Source organism: Marmota flaviventris, chromosome 3, assembly GCF_047511675.1.
Source record: "Marmota flaviventris isolate mMarFla1 chromosome 3, mMarFla1.hap1, whole genome shotgun sequence".
Lineage (NCBI taxonomy): Eukaryota > Metazoa > Chordata > Mammalia > Rodentia > Sciuridae > Marmota > Marmota flaviventris.
In genome coordinates, this window is record NC_092500.1 from 159,307,987 (window position 1) to 159,332,616 (window position 24,630).

The 24,630-nt window shown below is 33.1% G+C and overlaps 1 protein-coding gene across 1 annotated transcript in view; it reads right to left on the reverse strand.

The window, feature by feature from the left end:
* The window catches only part of Tll1 (tolloid like 1), a 202,924-nt gene that overhangs the window by 77,008 nt on the left and 101,286 nt on the right, over positions 1–24,630 (reverse strand). Inside the window, exons 2-7 of the mRNA XM_027927052.2 lie at positions 20,255–20,365; positions 16,577–16,657; positions 14,948–15,100; positions 14,307–14,424; positions 8,837–9,015; positions 4,311–4,416 (exon numbers count right to left, since the gene is read on the reverse strand). Coding sequence (XP_027782853.1) covers positions 4,311–4,416; positions 8,837–9,015; positions 14,307–14,424; positions 14,948–15,100; positions 16,577–16,657; positions 20,255–20,365 — 748 coding nt within the window. The remainder of the gene's footprint in view (positions 1–4,310; positions 4,417–8,836; positions 9,016–14,306; positions 14,425–14,947; positions 15,101–16,576; positions 16,658–20,254; positions 20,366–24,630) is intronic.

The following is a 24,630-nucleotide window of genomic DNA, read 5'->3' on the forward strand; positions in this document are numbered from 1 at the left end:
TTGATTGTGCAGTTATGATAGCTGGCTTTTCAAGAGGATGATTGAAAAAAAAAAACTTACTTGGGATTTGACATTTTAACCAAACATACAAGAAGTGAAGGTCAGAGCTATATGTGTAACTGAGAGTAGAGTGTTCCCCAAGAGAAAGAACAAGAAACACAATAGCTCGGAGATGAGAGGATCTTGAAAGTTTGAGCACCAGCCAGAGAATTTAACTCTTACCTGGAGGACAACTGTTAATCTATAGAAAGTTGTAGAAAGTAGGTAAACAGAAGAGTAATATGATCTCTGAGTATTTTAAGACTAACTTCTCTAGTTTTTAATAAAAGAAAGAGTGATGAACATTAGATTTAACTTGAATAACTCAAATAAGGACAGTGGAACTCTTTAAAACCAGATCCAAGCATCTACAAAATCCGATGTGTATACCACCTGAGATGTGGGTGAAGATTAATGATTTGTGGGAACTGATCATTAAAAGTGAGAGTTTGCACATAGTTGTAAGATTCTCCCCTGGATAGGACACTGCAACGGAAATGAAAGACTAAATTACCAGGTAGTGTTAAGAAAAGCTATTTCTAAATTAATAAAGTGCTACAATTTATGAAATACTTCCATACTAATGTCACTATTTTCTATTTCAAAAATAAATTAATAATATTTGAAAACTTTTAATATTTTCCAGCTTTCAAAAACATGATTCCATTTTAAATGGTCAATGATATTTTGGAGGTGAAAATATTTCATCTCATATCTTTGTAATATTTTTATGAAATCTTTTATTGAAAAATAAGAGTTTTTCAGTGTGAAAACATGTATATTACAAAATATCCATGGACATTAAAGCCTCATTCTGCCTAAAGAAGTAATTATTCAAAAAGAGGTTAAGTGATTTATTCTTGTGTTCTTTCTTTGTCATGATAAAGAAGTTAAAAATTCTCTTCCCTACATCCTGGCCATTGAGCAAGACAGACTTTTAATGGATCTTCTCAGTGAAATCCTATGAACAGGCCTGAGTCACATCCAGTTGGGGGTATACTAACTAGGATCCATTATTCATTCACTTTAGCTACAATTAAAGAGAAAAATAGCCATGTTTTTAAATAAAATTTTGCAAAATATTACAACTCTCTTTTTAGTAAAAAATTAGAATTTTCCAGTGTGCAAACATCTACATTACAAAATATCCATGAACCATTAAAACCTCATGGGTCCAGCCCTGTTTCTCCCAGATCTGCTATTGATCTACACTCTTGAAAACAATTGAAACTTTTATTGACTCTTTTCAGAATCTACAAGCGTTATGAACAGAAGAAATTATAAAACTTTATATGTTTGCATCTGCAGAATGAAGAACAAAAATTCTGTGATCATCTCAGTTGATATAAAAACAAAAAAAGCATTTGTGAAGATTCTACATGACAAAGTATTTCTCATGACGAGATTGTTTTCATGATACTCAATAAACTAAAAATAGAAGGAATTTATCTCAACATAATACAAGTCACATGAGAAAAGCCTAGAGCTAATATCATATTCAATGGTGGAAAACAAGCTCTTCCACTAAGATCAGGAACAAGGCAAGGATACCTATCGTCTGTCACCTCTTCTGTTCAACACAGTACTCGAAGTCTTAGCCAGAGAAAGAAGAAAACGAAAGAGAAAAAAAAAACAAAAAACAGAGAGAGGTAAGGAGGAGGATGAAAGGAAGAAAGGAAGGAAGGAAAGAAAGAGAAAGGGAAGGAGAAAAGAATAAATAGCATGCATGCCAAATTGGAAAGGTAAAAATTATCTGTTTACAGATGCCATGTTCTTATGTGTAAAACCATAAATACTCTACAAAAACTGTTAAAACTAATAATGAAACAAAGATACAAAATCAATATACAAAAGTCATTTCTGTGGAGTAACACAGAAAAATCGCAAAAGAAATTAAGTGGAAAAGTTCTGCTTATGATAGCATAAAAAAATGGCTGAGAAATAAAACTAACCAAAGAAATGAAAGCTAAAAAAAACAATGTGGTAAGAAATTAAAGAAGAGGGGCTGGGGATGTGGCTCAAGTGTTAGAGTGCTCGCCTAACATGCGTGAGGTTCAATTCTCGGTACCACATAAAAATAAAATAAAGATATTGTGTCCACCTAAAAATTAAAAAATAAATATTTTTAAAAAGAAATTAAAGAAGACACATAAAATAGAAATATTCTTTGTTCACATATCATATTACCCAGTCTACAATCCCTATCAAAATCCCAAAGAGATTTTTTTGCAGAATTTAAAAAAAAACACTTTAGAAATTATGTATAACCTCAATAGAAAATGAAAAGCTCAAATAATTTTAAGAAAAGAAATAAACTTGAAGAACTCATACTTTGACTTTTGAGGAATGATTTCAAAACATATTATAAAGCTATAGCAACCGAAATATGTGGTACTGGCATAATTGCAGAGCTACCGACCAATGAAATAACAGGGGCCAGAAATAAACTTCATATATAAAGTCAAATTATCTTTAACATGAGTGCCATAACCATACTCATTTGGGCAAAGATAGTTTTTTTAAACAAATGGTGTCACAAATCTGAATATCCACAAGAATGAAGTTTTGAAACAGAATCATAGGTCAAAGCTAGTTGTCATACCATACAAAGATAGGTTGGTGGTGATTGACAGCAGGCAGCAAGAACATTGTAGTTTTGGGGGGAAAAATGCAATGTAATATCAAAGTAGTACAGACTAAGAGAATATGCTAATATGCTATATATGGTAATCCTTAGTGAAGATTCATCCTATGAAGGACAGAGGAGATAAATTTCTTTCACCTCCTCTTCTCTAAAGCATTAAACCTCAGGTTAATTCTAAATAATCTAATTCAACAGCATGAGAACGGTGTCTTGGATGAACTGGGATGCAACGATCAACTTCTTACATATTTACATGTAAAAATGAATTTCAAGCATTGACCTAAAAATAAAATTTTAGGGTTAATTTCAGGCCAAATTTCTGGGTACATATCTACAAAAACTTAAATTCAAATCCAGGAATGAACAGTTAGTATCTGGATAGTTATCACATTTGCACAAAAATAAATATTATATATCTTCAGAAGGTAATGACTTTTAAATCTATGAATGTTAAATATAGTCAACACTCAAATTTTTGACATTCAGACTTTTTTAAAAGATTTATTTTTTCTTTTTTTGGTACTGAGGATTGAACCCAGGGGCACTTAACTACTGAGTGACATCTCCAGCACTTTTTATATTTTATTTAGAGCATTCAGCATTCAGGGCATCATTAAGTTCCTGAGCTGGCTTTGAACTCATGATCCTCCTGCATCAGTCTTTCAAGTTGCTAGGATTATAGGAATGTGCCACCTTGCCCAGATAAAGATAATTTTAAAATGTTTTCATGTATTAAGGGGTCATTAACATGTATTTTACTTTTTACCAAGAAATTTGTTTTTAGAGCATAGGAATACATTTGAATATTTTTCTCTTTTTCCTAATCTGGTTTTTAAAAATAGATGTTAATGAAATGTGACATGGACATAAGTGGGCAAGAAGAATGAATGGAAATGGGCAGGAAGGTTAGTGTAAAATTGGTGTCAATGGAAAAAAGGGATGAAGGAAGACAGTGCTTAAATTCTTCCAGATCCTTACCTGGGAACTATTTGCTTGATGGCATCATCTTTAGAGTAAAGTAGATCAAAACCCAAATTTATTACCTCTTTAAAAACAGCATTCAGTTACTAATGGAATAAATTTAAGGTTAGCAATAGATGAACTGTAGTTCTCAACTACGTGGAAGTAAAATATCTTCTTAACCTTCTTCTTTGAGAATCCATCTAGTAATATCAATTTTTGACCATAAATGGCACTTGAGTACTAAAACTGAAAATCCACATTACAAAACACTCTTTGTAGAGAATGTAATCCAAACTCAACAATAAAGTAACCTGTTGCTTTAGGAATGCCTGAATTTCATTAAGCAATGCTTTGCCAATTTAATGTGATGACTAGTTTGGTAATGGTTTTAATTGCACTTTCTTTTACAATTTATGAATATAAAATTGTTTAAATCATTTTAAAATGATCACTTTAAATTTATACATTGGATAGGTAATGTAAAATGTCTTTTAAATGAATGCCTGCTATTAGCTATGAATGTTAACCGTTATTTTTCTACTTTCTTTTTGACAGGAGGCAGCAATATTGGAAGATGGTCTGGTTCTAATATCAAACATAGCTTTGTGAGAGGCCACATGGAGAAAGGGATTAAAAGTCAAAAGGTATAACCTGAGACTCCAACCTTGAGAAGGTGTTCCTGGCATAGTGCATGATACTGTCAAAATCGTATCTTTCGCCAAGGGAGTTTACTTCTCCAGGCTCCATCTTCAGAAAATTGTACTCTTGACCTATGAATCAGGGATAAACAAAAGCACAGAAGCCTTTTAACTAAAAGAACATAAGAGCACTTCCTAGACCTGCATCTGCTTTTGACTAAATGACTGATCTTTTTGCTGATTGTATTTACATACCAATTCCCAGGTGTGTGCAAAAATCATTTGCACTCCGATATCATATTAAAAGAGCAAGTTGCAAAAGAATTGAATTTGAACAATGAGTTCAGTTCTGCAGCAAGGAAATTACCAGAAGCATATTTTGGGTTTGTTTTCTGTGTATACTTGTTAACACCACATAATATTTGTTTCTTTAAAATCATACTGCTTCTCTGGGTACAGTAGAAGTGATTGTAAAGTTATGCTTTTATTTAATGCCTTTCCCATCTTTTTCTCATGACTACATTTGCCAGGACCCACAAAAATTATCTATTTGCTTTAGATCCTTTCTAAGAAACGCTGTGGGAAGATACAAAAACAATATTAGTATAAACACAACTCTGAGGTTATAGCTACATGACTTCATCATTGGTGATAAAACAATAGCAAATCTACTTTCATTCAAAAATAAAACAAGGTTCCCCTTGAGAAAAAGAAGTTTCTACTTTGACAGCTTTTGAATCAAGAATAATATGCTTCAGAACTTTTTTTTTTCCTTTGCACATCTGCTATCTTAACTTTAGGACATCTTCAATTTTAAGAGATTTTCGACTGCCTGTGTGTACCTTTTTAGGCAACATTTTTTCCTGAAATTTGGAAAAAAAAAAAAAAAAAAGAGTTAAATACATGGGTCTACATCAATAATTCCCAAACCAAAGAATTTCTTTCAAGAGAGTTACATTTCAATGATTCTCTTTTCACTATTAAATCAGTCGAAGATGATACAAGTCATGTTATTTATGTAATTTACAAAGCTTTGAAACATTTTATTTAAAGGTAAAGTACTGGAATTCCAAATTCATATAGGGCTGGGAATGAAACTATTATACCATTATTATAACTAGGTTTTTAGTCCCATGCCATATTTCTATTAAACATAAAAATATTAAATAAAAAATTTTCCAAAAGGCAGTAAAGAAATCTAGTGATTTCACAATATAACATCTCTCTTACATGATGGTGAAACCAATACTCATTTGAGCATTAGGGATGAAGGAAACAACTTGGATCCATAGAACCCATGTTCTAGGCTAACGTGTTTTAGTCCATCTTTGAATGAATTCACACCATAAATAATTTTAAATTAATTATCTAACCTATATATTGAAATATATATTCCACAAATCTATGATATGTCTATGTGTGTTAGCAAACATTCTTAAAAATTATCCTAAATTTTCATTCAAATTCTTGTTTTCCTAAGGAATTTTCAGCATATTATAGCATATCCCATTCTAGAGGGAATTTTCAAAAAGCTATAGACCAAATTTTGTGACCATCAACACGATTTCAATTTAGAAAACAATATGAGAATAGATTCTCTAGCTAGAGCAGAATTTCATAAATTTTCTGAAAGTGAAACATAACCAACTTCAGAAATGCATTTCCCTGAATATAACTTATCACTTAAACATGTGTAACAGAGGAGTTTGCTAGTTAAAAAGAACATAGCCTCATACAATCCAAACAAAAGAAAATTAGACTTGCTTCTTGCAAGAAGGGGAGAATCGGTGATAGAAACAGAGTGACTCACACTTAACAATTAAAATAAATGGTAGCTTCTTTCTTGAAGGTATCTTCTAATATAAATTTGATCCTCATAACAATTTACCTCTTAATCATAGTCACCAATTTTGCATGTAAATATGAAACCAGCATTTGTTTTTATTACCCATAGCTCTTGAGAAATACCTGATCTTAAGTCTCTGAGTTAGGGAAACTCATAATTTGTTGATAACTAATCTCTAACATGAATGCTTTCAGACTGGTACAGTAGTTCTGATACAGTAGTTCCAATTACTTAAGAAATCTCTGGAAATATCTTTTATTTTCAATTGACCTGAATGTTTAGTCAAAAAAGTATTTGATCAAAATTTTCCTACTACTATGTCAGGTGTTAAGGTATCATAATCTATTTCTTAATAATACCTATACATTTTTCCTTGTTTTAGGTAATATTTATGTTGAATCAGAAACCTTCTTAATGGTAAAATCATTTTTGAAAGTTATGGACTTTATAAGAGTATTTGGAGGAGTCCACATAATATTTGGCAAATAGAAGAAAATAGCTGTGGTTAATAGCAAGCTTCTCATTTATTTGATAGTTGAATGAATTTTCAGAAATATTGTTTCCTCTAAGTTTTTCTCTCAATGATATAAAACATAAAGATGAACTTTGATGGATGGTTCAGGCCAGGGCTTCTATTTGGGGGAGTATAAATTTTCTTTGCTTGTCTTTAGTATCCAGCTCTACAGATCACTTTGTCATTCTTGAATTGATTTCCTCACTTGGCTTCTGGAACATCACATTACACTGATTTTTTTCTTTTACCTCTTAGAGGACACCTTTGGCCTTCTGGTGGACACTCTTCTAAAGGTTGCTCAAATCTTATTGCTTTCCATTTTCTATGCTCCACTTTTCTCCTCTTCTCCCTCAGTTTTTCCCTAGACGGTCAAATCCACTACAAAATGTTTATCTCCAGATACATACTAAAGTCCAAACTCACCTTTCCTTTGTCTAGTAAAGGAGGATCATACAAAGGGTCTTTGAATTGAGGGATGTGTTGAATGGAATCAGTATTTTTTATTTCTTTTTCTCAAAACCAATCCTCTTCACCAGTGTTTCTTTTTTCAGTTGATGATACCACAATTCATCGTGTTGTCTGAAGATAAAGCTTTTGCAGATCTTTCTTTATGTTCCTCTTAAAACATTTTAAGACTCTCTTCTTCCTCTTGCCTGTCCTACCCTAATTGAGAACACAGCCACCTCTCAAAAACTACTATTTTGACTAATAGGTTTCCCTGACTTTAGGCTCATCTTCCCCCACCCCCAATTAATGTTTATTACAGCTTACAGAATTCCTCTTTTAAAAATCTTGGGGTATAATTTCTCATTTTTCTAATTGTACAGATTGCAGAATCACACTGGTCATAGAGTGTGTTTCTACCCCAATGATTCAAATGTATGAATTGCCAAGATCATTGTAATGTCATGTGTAGCTAATAAAAAAAATAAAATAAAATAAAAAAATCTTAACTTTCTCTGTTTATAATCCTTCACTTATTCCCCAGTAGCTACAGGTTACAATCTAAATTTCTTAGATTCACAGAAAAGATTCTCCACCCTCCCCAGGTAGTTGTCAACTAACTCTTACTCATAGTTCAACGTGCCACCACAACAGTTAAGTGAAAAGGATCATGTATTTTCAGCCTAGAAATTTGACCACTTTTCTGGTCCACCTGCAATAAATATTTCTACTTTATTTCTAAATTTCAGTTTTTTGTGTGACATCTCTCTGGATTTGCCAAGGTACGCTTGTTACAACTTTGCTTCTTTTCTGCAGTATTCTCAATGTGACAGGTACTTTTCTTACTCACTTGAACTCATTTGTATAGATAAAAAGTTTTGTGTTTTCCATGACAGTAACTTTCAATGTCTAATAGTGCCTCAGCATTAATTGGTACCAAATATATAATGAGCAAATAAAGAAAGCAACTCTGAATTATAGAAAATGATAAGAATTTCAACATTGATAATTTAAAATTGCCCATGAAAAATAAAGTAAGATCACATTTTTATTTTACTTTTGCTAAAAGTGCATACTACCTTATAAAAAATTCCAAACAACAGATTTTTTTTTGGGGGGGGGGGTAGAGATGGAAATGTACTTACTGATCTTTGCAAATGTGAAAGTTAAGTAAAAAGTTTTATAATGATGCAACTATTATATACCAATTCTTAAAAGAAAATTAAAATTTAATTATAAATTATATTTCAACTACTAAAAATATTCTTAATAGTCTGTCTTTGGTAAAGTCAAGTTTAAGAGAAAAATCTCAAAGAAACTATGTAGACTATCCTGGAAATGACTCATTTCACTGGAATTTTCTTCAGAAATTATACATGATAAATGTAGATTCCTGTGGTTACCGTGCATGTCATGGCAAACCCTGGGCTCTTTCTAAGTCTTAAAAAATAAATTATAGATCTAAAGCACAAAAACAGTTCACATAAAATAATCATTTAATGATATTAGTATATTGTTCATAGCTCACACCCATTCTTGAAAAAGTACAGACGTTTAGAAAGAAAACAGCTAAGACCTTAAGAAACAAACAAAGCCTAGAAAATGCAGGAAATTTCAGTCTCTAAGAAGAAATTAAAAATATAAAACCTCCAAGAGTGATTTTTAATCAAATAACATATTGAATCTGCCACATATTGTACACTGTTTACAAAACATAATAATTTTACACACCCTAAAATCTCTCTCACCTGGCTGAATGTTTTCTCTTATGATGGTTACGTGGTTGTCTCGATCTGGTCGTGTGTGCTCATGCCAAAAGCCGATCACATGGCCCAGTTCATGAACAACGATCCCAAACTTATCACAGTTCTTTCCAATAGAGATTGCCTGGGGTCCATTTCCCCTCCGACCTACGTAGGAGCAGCATCTATAATAAAGTAGAAAGTGGAGATGTTGGTGGAAGAGAAAAATGGATAAATTACAATATGGTGGACTTTTGTGAAGAGTTATGTTGAACCATAGCACAGTGGTACATGCCTGTGATCCCAGTGATTCTGGAGGCTGAGGCAGGAGAATCGCAGGCCAGCCTCAGCAATAACCAGGCTGTTTCTCAAAATAAAAAATAAAAATCATTGGAGATGTGACTCAGCATTTGAGCACCCCTGGGTTCAATCTCCAGTACAAATAAATAAATAAATAACATAAGGAACCAGGACGTGGTCTCTCTTTTGACACTCTATCTGCAGTGCCCAGGCTCAAAACTGAAATTTAAATTTTTGTTCATTATAAGTCACCAAGCCTATAGTGTTCTCTTATAGCATCCTGAATTGTCTGCAAAACCTGATGGAAAAAAAAAAAAAAAAACACTGACAATAGTTAATAGTTCAAAGAAGTATTAGATTTCTGTGATTTCTGTCTATTGTTCAGACTAACATTTGAGTGTGATTTTTTTTAATCTCACCGTCTAAAAGAATCTCCTGGATTATCAGAAAAAAAAATGTGAAACACCCAGGAATACCTTCCTGCAAATCATCACTGAATTATTGATATTTATATATTTATAAATGTATATACATAGAATATTTTTCTATCCAAAATAGAAGTTCTATTTATTCATTTACATGTGTGTGTACACATGTATGTATGAATGCATAACAGTCTGGAAGTCTCTTATCCACACACTCTATAAATAATAAATACATTGGACACTCTTTAAAATGAATTTTAGGTTATTAACAATAGTAGCTATAGTTACAAATGCAAATAAAATCATATCTAAAACTTTGATAATCAGGTTTGAATTGAAATAGCTCGTCTATAGGATGTTCCTCCTAAACAGCATTAGAGAGCACTAAATAATTGGTCTTAAGTAGTTGGGAACTGCAGTGCACTAGACATTGTCAAACATCTCTCTGATTAATTAAATTAAAAGAAAAATTGTCAAAAATTAATTGCTCAAAAGATTAAAAAGAATTTTACAATTTTAATTTCCAGGGTAAGTACATTAGATGGTGCTTTTGATTTTGCACAAATATAAATTCCTGTGTCAGTCTCTTTCTTCCCCAAATTATTTCTGTAGGTTTTTAACTTATTTATTCATTTACTTATTTATTTGTTCATTCATTCTAATTAGGTTTTAAGTGTCTACATATTTTAACTGAGTTAGATGAACTCATTAGTACTCATTATGTGTAAATCTAGTATAGCAGTAAATTAAGCCTAATAAATCAGTAAGTAATAGAAAAGAGAAAATTGGTGGGGAAGGTGAAAATCTGAATTGTCTTTTTGCCTTGAGAATTTTCTTTAATATTTTAATCCATATATACTTATTACATACTCAAATATTTATTACATACCTAATAATAGATATAGAGAAACAATTTTTGTGCAAATATTAGAGAGATTGAAACTGAAATATTTGATACCTTAAGGCAGTAGTATTGAAACTGAAATATCTGATGATTATATAACCACTAAATTACTCACATTGAGTCATTTCTGCTGGTTATAGTCAGAGAAGACAGCACTTTGCAAAACAAATTCTGGGAGACAGTAAAGAAACGTGGTCAATTTATTTAATCCTAAAACACCCTTTTAGCATAATTTTACCAATAGCAATTTCCTATAATAAGATGGGATTTCGTAATGGAAAGGAAAAATAGATTTCACACTGCCTTATTCATGAGTTATTATTTTACAGTGGTCCTGTGAAACAAGAAAAATGTGGTGCTTTGATCCCTGACTAACTAGAGCTCTTAGGGACAAAGAATTCTACATTCAGATTAACTAAATAACTAAATATGTACTTAGACAAATATTAGGCATGGAATGATAGGGTAACATGCAATTTAGAAAAATGTGATTTAATCATACCCAAACATTATCTTAGTTTCTAATGTAATCCAGGTTTGAAGGCATTTTCTTCAATATGGCTCTCAAATTTTTACTTCTAATTTGTGTGCCACTTTTACAACTTGACCATTCTGTGATCTATCTGGTACCTCAAGAAATGCTTTCAACACCCATAGGAAACTCACCTCTCTCTAATCATAGGGAATAATCCAAGTATACTATTCCCTATTTTCACCTTGGTTTGGTAGACCAAAACACTTTCCTTTAAGATAATCCTTTGGGACATTCCAACATTAAAAGGTTGGAATGCCTTCTACCTTTTCATCAGCTATATTTCCAATTATTTTTAGTTTAATCATTACATTTTTTTAATAACTCCTTTCTTCATCCTTCCTTCCTCTCTTTTATTCTTGTTTTCTATGATAAACTCCTATAAAAGGCCACTAAAGTTTAAGTGCCCACCATTAGAATGGGGTAGTCATCAGGACAAGAACCTTCATCTCTTTGCTTCACTGATTTAGCACAAGGATTTAAAGCAGGGCTAGTCCAGAGATAGCACTATTTGTCGAATATCAGGCTCAAATAGTCACCCAACTTTCTTAATGTCTGCATTTGTACAATAATAAATGTTTCAATTTATCGTGTTCCCAGTTTTCCTCTCCAAGAAACCTGATCTACCTTCTCACCTACCCATCTCTGTTAAAGGGAACTCCAACTTTCCAGACTCTCAGGCTGCGTAATGCCAGGATTCCTGAATCCTCCCTTTGTCCTCCAACAGTCAATCCTGTTGGCTCTACCTTCAGCCTATATCCAGAATCAATCATCTTGTCATTGTCTCCCTTGTTAACACCCCAGTCCAACCATGAAATCTCACATGGAGTGTTGAAATCATTTACTAACTGATGATTCTCTCTGTTCTAGCCTTCCTGCAGCAGTTTTCTTAGCACCAAGATGCTTCTAAAACATCAAATCAGATTATACTATTCTGCAATAGCTCTGTGGTAAATTGTGTCAATGGTTTAAAATATCCATTACCCTTCTCTAACAGATGATTATATTTCCCTACCCCACTAATGCTGGGTTTGGTCATGTGGTTTGCTCTGGACAATGTCACAGAAGCCCAAATTGTTTGTGTCATTTCTGGGGGGAGTCTTATAAGAGCCAACACATGGTTGACCATATTGTCTCTATTGCATCTGCTGGAGGGAGAACAATGTGCAGAGAGACTGGATGCAAGAGTAACACCGCTGTAATGCAGCCACAGCTAAGCCATCGTGGGCAAAGAAATAAAAGTCTATTGGTCTAGGCCTCTGAGATTGAGGGATCCTTGTTTACCATAGTATAAATTTGCTAATCTGACTAAAACAGGTTCTTTTAAGTCTTTACAAAATACAAGAAGATCCCAAACAATTTCCACACACAAATCTCTTACCATACAGAGCTCATCTCTTACAACCAGCCTTCCTGTCACTCCATCGACTCCAGTCATGCTTACTTCCTTACTCTGCCTTGAAAATGCAGACAAGCTCTTGCTTGTCTTCCTCAAGAATTCAGTTCTCCCAGATACCCAGTTGCCTCTTTACCCTAAGATTTTCAAGTCTTTTGACAAATGACACCTCCACCCCACTTTTTTTTCTCTTTAACCTGTAGTTAATGGTATGTTTTATATTTCACTTATTTCACTCCTTCATTTCTGCATCTCCACCCTAGAATGTAAGCTCTATGGGCACATAGGACTCTCCGTCTGACACTCCTGTTATCTCCAGCCCCTAGAACACAGCCTGGCATATGGTAGAACACAGTAGATATTTCTTTAAAGAACAGATCTCAGATGTGCAGGAGGGAGCTAAGATTCCAGATTCATCCCACAGCCTCTTTCTCCAATTTTCCATTCATGTGATTCTAATTATTACCTAATAACCTTCTGAGACATTCTTCTTCCTGCTTCAGTTAGCTCATCTCCGGTGTTTGCAAATAAGAATCTTGCTATCACACCCCCCAATCTGCCTATCTACGTCCTCCTCAGAGAGAATGCCTTATGTTCAATGTTAACATCCCAACACATACTATGGAGGTAACACAACATGGGAATTCAATATGTATATCATAAATTAACTTATTCTAATCTGAATAACCAAATACCACAGCATTTGTTTATTTAGTGCCACAGCTTTGACGACATAAAAGACCCAATATGAAATCCAATGAGAGCGTTAAGTGTTTGACATACACATATCTTATTCTCATTGGCCCTAAACACTTTGTACAACACCAACTTCCAAACTCCTTAATAATTGAAATGATTTTTTATGAGATTTAAAGGTAGCAACACCATTTCAAAAGAATGATAAAACCACCAGTCATGGTGGCCCACACTGTAATCCCAGTAGCATGGCTCAGGAGGCTGAGGCGGGAGGATCATGAGTTCAAAGTTAGCCTCAGCAACTTAATGAGCTGGGTGGGTGGCACATGCCTATAATCCTTAGTGGCTCAGGAGGCTGAGGCAGGAGGATCACAAGTTCAAAACCAGCCTTATCAACGTAGGCCCTAAGAAACTCAGAAAGACCTTGTCTCTAAGATTTTATATATATTATAGCTAGGGATGTGGCTCAGTGGTTAAATGCCCCTGGATTCAATCCCTGGTACCAAAATAATAATAATAATAATAAATAATACTGAGGTTCATTGCCACACTGCTGTAAAAATATCTATTAAAATACAGCACAGCATTTTCACAATTTACAGAAGCCTTTTTGAGGTTTGTTTTATTAATGCATTATAGTTATACATGATATTAGAGTTCATTTTAATTAATTATATAAGCATGGGACATATTATTTTTGAGAAAGTAGTTGTTATCCTGCAAGAAGCAAATCTGGAAAACACTACTATGGGAGGGAATATCTAAGACACTCAGAAAATGTAGAACCTTGCTCTGACCAATACGTTTAGAAAATAATTCTAGTTTGGCAGCAAACTGATGAGCAAGACAGAAGAATAGCCCAGGCATGGGATGCTGAAGATGTAAGCAAACCAGAGCACTAACGTGGGACGAGGTGAAAACACAGATTTCAGAGGAAGCACACCAGAAGCACAAATATGCTCAAGTTCTGAACTTGGGTGAGTGGATATCAGCAATGCCACTGTTAGAAAGTGGTGTGGTGGAGGGAGGAAACCACTTGCCCTACAGGCACAAAATTCTGTGGTCCTAGAATATATTCATCTAATATATAATATTTTCTTATGTAAAAACTCAGACTTTCTCATGGCCAAAGTTCTATGCAAATATTAATAAACAAATCCTATTTGTGGAGTTTAATTTTTTTTTTTCCATCTGAACTTCAATCATCTCCGGGTTCTACTTACCCACAAGGCCTATAGGTGAATACAATGTAACTCTCTTCATCACCTCTTTCAATGAATGTCACGCAGGTGTGCTTTTCCCAGTGCCTCATGGCCTGCTTGAACATGGCTCTCTGGCTGCCTGGAAAAAAATGGCACGACTTTAATACAATGGTGTCCACTCCAGGGAGGAGTGCTTTGTGCTGGCTCCCCCATCCTGAGCTAGGCGGGCAATTCAGAATGCCATTGTTATCACTAAACAAAGAGTACTAGCTTATAGCACCCCAGATGAGTCATTATTAAGAATCAACACTCACTTTATAATCAGAAGGTCAAGGCTCTCTATCTCTACAAATATGTGTGTACAAGGCTCTATAGATGGTGTATACATTCTTCCTGTCAGTTGAAGAGAGATCAGCTTCCAGATTTAATAGGCGCATTTGAAGCTCAGTTTAAAAACCACAACATTTCTTAGACTCTTAGGGTAAAGATATTCTTTTCCAAGTTTCAAAGATATTCTAAGCTAGTAACCTAGGTTAAGGGAGTGTTTTTCCAAGTTTGATTGAATACTATGGTTGCTATATTCCTATTCTATAAAAACGCACACTTAATCTGCATGGTAATTGTGTTTCTTTATCAAAACAGACACTCTGGGAATATCTTACCAGTAAAGTTGCCTCCTATAACATAAGGAATAACACCTCCAGGCCATATTCTTTCAGTTCTTGATGTAGCAGCTCTGGGAACTCGATTTTTCTCATTTTGCCCTGAGAATTTTAGAGGTACTTTTCCCTTAACTGTGGTGTTTTGCTCCAAGCCTGCAGTGACATTTAAAACATTCTGTGAAACAGAAGTCCTCTGTCAGGGAATCATTTACCTCTTAAAGGACAAAAGTTGAAATGTCTTATTTACATATTTGAATAAATATGCCTGAAGTCAAAATTCATTTTTAAAAAACTTTAGTTATATTACATAGCTTATAAAAGCACTAAAATATTTAAGTATTTCATATCCAAATACCATTTCTTAATGCTCTATAAATGAATTTTGAAGAATTTTCATACATCAGTACACAGCAGGTAGAATTCACACAGGCATATAAGCCAGAAAAAAAATGGTTTTATATTTTCTATTTTACTAACTCACTACCAATTCTCCCCCGCAAAAATAAAATAGATGTTGTTTAATAAAGTCATGTGGTACTCAAGACTCTTCTTATTCTGGCTAAATCCCTCATACTTTAAATCAAAATTAATATTCTATAATATGGTCTAAAATTATGAATATTACATTATATTGATAATCAACAAAATAACATAAAAACAGATGTGCTCTTGACTCCTGTGGACACTCAGCCATCTCCATTCCAGTTTCCCCTGAATTCTTCACCACGTATCAGCATGACTCAGAGGTAGGTACCTCAAGAGCAGGCTCATATAAAATGCATTCTCTCTGGAGCAGCTTCCAAGTCTAGTCTTTGACTTTTCTTGGTGGTCTTTCATAATAGTTTCAGTTACTGTTTTGTTTTTCATAAATTTACATGATTTTTTTTATATTCATCTATCATTGTTGATACAAATGCTTTTTCACTAGAATATGTTTTGACATAACAAGTATTAAATGCGTGCTCCCTGTACCTATGTCTGTCCTGGGGCAAAGCATCTTTGCTTAGGAAAATTATTACTTGAAAGCACTTCGAAAATTTAATTATTAATCCATCAATTTAAGAGATGTTAGAATATAAGCATGAATAAAGGACTTTAAAAAACTAAAATCCAAAAACAGAATTTAATAACTTCATTAAATATTTACTAATTATAAAACCAGAAAGTAGTTTATTTGAATGTCTTAAATGTATGCTTCATGGTCAAAAACACATTACCTTTTCAATGTAAGAAATTAGTTTGTCAATTTAAGTGACTTATTTAAAAAGAAATAGTTATGATATTTTTCCATTTGATTAAAATTGATATAGCTTCTTGATTTATTAAAATATCTTGCTGTGATACTCAATTGACTGGAAATAAGTATAAACAAAATAAATACCTAATACATTTGAAATAGAAACTTAAAATAAGTTAAAAGAACATTTCAAATTTTTCAAATTAAGTTCTACAATCCTTATATCATATATTGGCTAACAAAACTAAATAAAGAAAGGACTCTTTCTCAGCATATATTCTTTACAAACTTCATATCATAATGGCACACTGATTTTAATTAACCAAACTTCTATGAGTATAATATTTACTGTACATCAAGTCAAGCGTCTGCAACTTTAAACATTGATATACCAGAGCCAATTCTTCTTATCCTGTCTATGAGTTGATAGAGGGCCCCACGTTTCTTTGACATACCATGGTCACCAAGTCCACCTTAAAGAATACAAGAAAACACTTGAGTTACACTCAATGTATTTTCAAGTTCTCACAAATAAACAATAGTAATATGCTATACTGGTTTCCTCTGGACATCCTTTCTTTGATCTTAACGTGTTAGAGTTATGGATATCCATGACTCCTTGTGTAAGGTAAAAAATCTACAGCAACAAATGTTGCTAACTAAAAATAAGGATGTGTGGGGCATTCAGAGAGCAATCTGAATCATGACTTTATTTGGACATCATGGCAATTCATTCATCTATTGATAATTTGAAGAATTTTCTTCACTGTGACCATGACATCACATAATGTTATATGTAATAACAGCAAGTTGTTCTGCTCTACTGATTGTATTTCAGCTATTTCCTCTATGCAAACTGGATATTTTTATATCCCAGTAGCACAAGTTTTGCTCCAAAGTATTGATAATTTTTGAAAACTTTTTAATACATTTTATAATATATTCAATTACATTTTTTAAAAATGTCGTTTTAAAAAAATCAAGTTTCTCCAATTAATTTTATTTTGGAATAAATTTGGAATTAGAAGAAAATCACAAGAACCTAAATGGTGTTCAATTGAAAATGCATCCCATTACATTATGTAATTTATAAAATTTATGAAAACAGATCTAAAGAATATTAAAGTTCAAAAGGAAGAGGAGAGAAGAGAACTAAGAAAATATGTCTTTAATAAAAATTACTGACAAAGACTTTAAAAGATAGGTTTCTGTCCTAAATCAGAAAGCAGAGCTTTTGAGAAAAATCTCATTCCAGGGCTTTTAGAAAATGCAGCTCTCAATTTTGTCCTCTATATCCCCTAATCTCCTTGAATTTTAACAGATAAATAAAAAAGAGGTATCACTGAGCAAACAATCAATACAACAACTATCAACATCAGAACATATTCAGATGAATTTGGACCACTGAGCATCTATGGTTCATAAAGGCTGAAATTGAAAGACAGGCTGAAATTCATGAAGTCAACAAACTATGCTAAGACTTTGGACAATTTCCTTCCAATATCAATTTCCCTTCAAAATTAGTTAATATTAAATATAATAGCCTAGGTTAAAGCTAAAAATACTATAATAAAATTTACTATCGTATAAAAAGGAAAAATCAAATAAGTCCTTATATGGCAAATAAGTTATAGGGCTTGTTCACTGAGAAATAATCTGCCTAATTATTTGCATGACATGGTCACATTTTTGCTGTGCATCTTGAGAAAAATTTTTGAAATTTTTTCACTGAACATTTTAAAAAGATGAGGTCATACTGAAATGTATTCATTCCTAAGCAGTTACGAGAAACATTTTTAAAGTATGTCATCTATGTGTTTAAAATGACCCTTAGGTAGCAACTGTATTTATATTACACAGACCTAAAATACCTGTAAATAAACATAGAAGGGACTTTGTGAGAAAAAAGAAATGTCTTTTTTAATATGAAGATAATTATAATGACTAGAGTTGTTATAAAATTGGAAAAACAGCATTTCAAGACAAAGGCAATAATGTCTTGAATAATATTTTAAGTCATTTTTAATAATTTTATAGCTGTTGAAATAAAATTCTGCAGAGGAAATTTATTGAAATAGAAAAGGGGAAATGGTTATTTCTCCACATATTCAAAAATAATGAAAATATGCAAGTTAAATATTTATGGGAAAAATTCAAAGTTTAAAATTAGGAGAAGAGAAATATAGTTAGCACAAATTATTTAACAAGAAAGAAAAAGAGAATAAAAATAAGATATAGGATATCTCACATTTTTAAAACTTCCTCTAAGTAGTGCAAGCTACCACTAAATTTTCAAATGTGTGTACCTTTCATACATACATTTACAATAAATATTTCCATTATTAACAGAGTAAGTTTTAGTCTGCATATTTAATATAGTGTTATTATCTTTTATAACTATACTACCTCAGAATTTAACTCTAAATTAAATAACAAAATTAAATCATTGTATTAGAAAATTTTAAATCACATAGAATTAATGGCTACAAAATAATGAAGGAAGAGAGTTAAAAAAATGACCTAAATAAATCTTAAAGCAAATGAAAATTTTAATATTAGCCGAAAATACAACTTCCAATAAAACTAGGATTTTGCTATGTGATAATATTTCTCTACTCTTCAGAATAAAATGCCTCCATGGCAATGTTAAATGGGATACAGCAGCTGGAAAATCTGCCAGTGGACACGTTGAACAGGAATGTTCTATCTATGATTCCACTGTAAAGCAAGATTCCATTCCCCCAACATTGGTGCATATTTCAGAAAACATGGTTGCTATATATAAAACAAAGGCCATGCCTACTATTCTTAAATAGTATGTACTATTATTTTCAATAAATTCCTTAGGGTTTATCATATAGATTTCTTGTTTTAAATAATTTTCTTAAATGTGATAATGCTATTTTCACTACATAGGACAAAGTCCTTATTCTTAGAAAATGTATACTAATCACCCTGTATTAAGTGTTTTATATATTCTGCCATTAATTTCAAAATGTTTTGTACACATTTGTACATGTATGTGCACACACAGAGCAAATGTAGTAAACTGTTAACAATTGTTGAATCTAAGACATACCATGCTGATGTTTCTACTTGCACTATCCTATGGACTTTTTCGTGTTTGAAATTTGCCACAATAAAAAAGTTGCAAAAGCAGTAAATTGGGCAAAGTGATATTGATTTACAGTAACATCTTTTTAGGTCTAATATATATATTTGTCTAATAGATATCAGACAGGAACTATGTATTTGATTTCCATGGAAAAGAAAAAATACAAAATTAATAAAGGGGATGGTAATGCAATGACAAATGACATCAAATACATTTTTTAGCTATAACTACAAAAAGATATTCTATTCTTTTAGCCTTAAAATTCTTCTCCAAAATAGAACACATATTAAAAATCATAACATGAAAATATAACTAATTTTTAAATTTTAATAAAAATATTTTAATATGAGTATTTAAATAATATTTAATAGAGTTCAATTCTTATATGGTCATAATTCAAATTTTAAGAACAACTAAAATGAAATCCTCTCTTGGGGTTTTCAAAAAAGTTATATAAAAATTTCACATATCCATACCAGTAGATACATAGATTCTTCTAAATAAGCTCCTATATAATTATTTAAAGAATAATTTACATTTTGAAACTGTATATCAAGTGGAAAGCAATAGAAGACTATGAAATTTGTCCTACAAGAATTGAATTCTGTTCCTGACCTAGCCACTTATTTGTCACAATAAGAAAGCTATACATCCTTCTAAACTTCAGTCTCCTCATCTGTTAATTGTAATCACTTTAGTACCAACCTTCAGAGGTTTGTTATGAGATTCAAGAGTTAATATCTGCAAATCACTTAAACTATGCCTGGTACGTAGTAAAACACTAAAATAAGTTTAATAAAATGAAAACTATAAGTAAAATGTCTAGATATATGAATTTCTGTGCAAGAAATCAAAGTTGTTCCATGGGACATTAAATATGATCAAAAAAATATTCATTGCATGCCAGGAGTATGTATTCTTCAAAATGAACAAAAAATTACTCAAATAGCCATACCTGTGGTATGTCCAAGTTTTCCAAAGGGGTTCTGTGTCAGGTCAATTGTCCTATCTATTTGAAAGATATTTAAGTCTTCATCATCTAAGGCAATATCGCCCCAAAATACAGCTAAAAAAGAAAAGTTGAATTAAAATGTAAAATATTTCATGGTGAAATCAATGTAAACAAAACTAATTAGAAAAACATTGCTGAAGTAATATTAACTGAACATATTGGACTTGTTACAGTATAATATGAGTCACATATTACAAAGAGATGAGCCCATTTTTTTTGTTTGTTTACTTTGCTGTTTGTGATGAGAGAAGGAAAGACTTCCTTGATTAAGATGGTCACTGATTTATGGGGAGTCCTAAGGAAAGCAAAATTAACAATCATGAGCTAATCTGAAAATGTGAAAACTAAGAACATCCACATCTTCTGTGGATATCTGTAGCCAGCTTCAGTTCTTCAATAACAGGTAAAAAGAGTAGTAACAACTAAACCATGTGCTATGAAAATTTCATAAAACAAGGTACGATCGAGACAAAAGAATATTGTGCTTTTATAGCAACTCATTCATCACATTTCATAGATTTATGATGCATTTTTCTAAAGATGGTATTGCCTTTGAGTCTCTGTAAAATGATGCATTACTATCAAAAATAATACTTACGTCAATATTAATTTAGGCAACAAGTAGGTACCAGGGCTTGATTTTTACAGAGAAATATAACATAATTCATATTTTCAGGAGCCTCAAAATCATTACTACAACCTGGAAAAAAAGACTATAAAATGCTTCATTCTACTGTATAAAACAAATCACTATACCATGATAATATAATGGAGAGTTGTTTATAACTAAAATAAAAATTTATCTTTCAAGGTCAGAAATATATACTAAAATAATGAGACAGCCTCCTTTTTAAGTTTAAACTAACCCAACTGATCCCTTAGTACTGCCAGAAGTCACAATAGAATAACTTTAGGGAGCACCACAAACTTAAGAGAAAATATAAATTGAACATGACACAGTAAGGAGATTGAAGATGGCAGATTAGAGGAAGGCTGCATTTCTAGATGCTCTTTGGCTCAGGAATCAAGCACCAGGAGTACTGCTTCTTAGAGACATAGGTGAAAGGGGAAATTCACTAAAAACTTCATATCAGATAGAGTCTGTCTGAGACTCAGAAATCCAGGTACACTGAACAATGAAAAAGAAAAGATACATTGGATCCAAGATAGTTGTGGCAGCAGAAATGGCAAAAGAACTGGTTCTCCCAGAAGGGAGAGAAACACAAAAGACAAATTTGGCATGGCGAAACCTGTAGATCACAGAAGCAGTCTGAGTGTGGCTGAGAGACTTCACAATGAACTGGTGTTTTAAAAGTGCTCTGTGTCTCCACTGGCCAGCAGAAAGCTGAGACAGGGAGCTTCAGGAGATCATAGCAAATGTTGCCATACTGTCCCGGAAAGCATCTACATGTGAACGAGGGTGTACCTGGCAGAATGTGAGTGAAATAGGCACAGAGAAGATTGTACCCAGAAAAATTCAAGTCAGTAATACAGAGGGGAATGCAAATTGCTTTCACTTTGAGTCTGACAGTTCATGTAACTAGCTGAAGATGGTTGGGAAACTAAACAGGTAAGCATGGATACATTCAGAGTCTAAGCCTGGGCAGACAGTGTATTTGGGCACTGGAGTGTGAGATCCATGGAGGCTTGGTTCCTGTGAGTAAGTTCTTGGGAGACTTCTGGAATCTAGACTCAACAGAGATTCACATCTTCCCAGTCTTAGGAGCGTGTTGATCTAATCTCTCCAGAGCAAATACCACCAACAAAGCTCCTAAGGACGTATTAGTGATCATCTCCAGCCAACAGAACATCCCACTTGGAACTCTGCTGTAGTCCCCCACTGGGAGTGCCTGCATCTCGTTTCTCTGCACAAAACTCCAAATGACAATACTTCCCATTCCATACTACCTTTAACTGCTGAAAAGGGAAGCTGAGAACTATTTCAACCAGCTTCAATTTTAGGCCACTCCAACTGGCAGCTTTATGAGCAACACAGAAAGAAGGAGGGGTTATAACAACACCCAGACCTTGGTGTTCTCTCTCTCCCCCTCCTTCTCTCTCCCCCTCTCCATCGCCCCCCTCCTGAAACATAGCCGCCCCCCCCCAAAAAAAAAAATGGAAAGGATAATAGGCCAGAGTCAGTGACCATCCATCCCCATAAACAGATTTGATTACCTCGGTGGAGACAATTCTTTCATTTTTTATTAACACTCTTTCTTTCTTTCTTTCTTTCTTCCCTCCTCCATCTCCCCTCTTGTTGTGCTGCTGGTTGGTTTGTGGATATATATATCATATATACACATATTTGTTTCTTTTTTCTTATTTTTTAGCACTTTTTATGATAGTTATTTTTCCTTGTGTTTTGAGGGTTAGAATTTTTGTTTATTTGTTTTGGCTTTATTTTTACTCTTGTTTCTCTTTCTCTCCTTTCTTCTCCCAGTTAGAAAAATTCTCTTGTTCTCATTCTCTTCCCTTTACTTTTTTTTCTGTTGTTTTTGTCTTTTGTGCTTCTTTAAATCCATTACTTGTTACATCTCTTCTGTGTTCTTTCTGCTCACATTTTGACCGTTATAAACACTGTTAGTTCCCCATCACATTTTTCTTTTGCTTGAATGAATGTACTTTTACAATCCTTTAGAACTATTTGGTTTATATAACACTTACCCCACTATTAATATTACTGCAATTATTAGTACTGTGGATGGCATACTTGACATCTAGTGTTTACTTCAATATCAGATCTAGTTCATGGTTATTCATTATTTTAGCTGTTGGCAATTGCTGACCTTACCATTCCTGATGTTTGTGGTAATTAGTGCTTTAGATGTGATAGTAGTTATTCATTTGCTCAAGTTGTCCCCTTTTCCGTAAGGTGCTGGCACCTGTAAGCACTACATGTTCACAGGGTAGAGACTCTGCTGCTGAACCAAACCCAACCAGGAAAGAGCTCTCCTTGATCCACACAGAAATTAACCACACTCAAACTTCAAGGATATCTCGTTACAAAGTATAAAAGAGACAAAACCCACAAATCAATGACTAGGTCCCAAGCAGGAATGGATAGGTGGTTCTTCAGGCCTCATTCATAGATATCTACTTCTATAGGAAAAAAAAGAAAAAAAAAAACCAGAAAGAATTAACAAAAAAGTTGTGAATACCACACCTATGAGTGGCCTCAATATATATTACTACATCACTTCACAAGAGGACTGAACCTTAAAAGAACCATGTGTAAGAATGGAAGAGAAATCCATACTACCAGATGCAGAAAACCTAAAACACAAACAAAAGAAATATGAAAAAAAAGGTAATACAAAATGCCATAAAGTTTATAATTCACCAGCAACTGACTTCAAAGTTATTAAAGTGGATAAAATATCAGATAAAAAATCTGATAATAAATAAATCAGGATTTATCCAAGATGGTAGAATAGGAGGTGGTCACGTTCCTAGCTGTTCCATGGAGTGAAACCAAGAAAGCAGATAGGCAGCTTCTCCACAAAGTGGGTGAGCAAAAAAAGTAGGAGATAGACTTTACTGGGACTTGAAACTGGACATTCAAACCAGACCAGGGACACATGAGGTTGGATATGATGAAATAAGGAAAAAAATCAGCAGCCCCACAACCACTGCCACAGCTGGGCCAGAAGCACCAGCCCAAACTATCTCTTCTTGAGCATAGTGGAGGGCTGAGGGAATTAAGGAAACCCACATTTTTGGGAAGCCCAAGGCATGTTTCAGTACAGAGTGTTTAGAGACCAAGGACATTGCCAAACAAACCTGAAAGATGCTCTGCAGGTTAATTCATGATATTACCTCTCTCACTCCAGCAATCCAGAGGGTGGAGCATCACTCTCCAGACCCCCTACCTAAAACTGCCGACAAGAGAAGCTGAGCATATTTTTAATGCAAATGGAATAAATTCTTCAACTTTTCATCAAGATTTTTAATTTTTTTAATTTACTTTTTTTCTCTGATTAATTGTGACCTTGATGGTACATGGACATTTATAAAATTTCATTTTTTTTCTAATTTCTAGAATTTCTGGAGACATTTATTTTTCATGGATCAGTTTGTTATGAACTAGGATATTTGATTAGTATATTTTAGTTTTGTTTTGTATTCTTTTATTTTTAACTTTTTAAAATTTTATATATATATTTTGTCCTACCTATGTTTCCCTTGATTCTCTTTTCTTCTGCTAATAGCCAATCTCTATTTTTCTCTTTCACTCTTCCTTTAATATTTTACTTCTGGTTTCTCTCCTCCTCCCTAAAAATCATCACATCCTATGTCACTTCTGTTCTCTCAATGTCCAT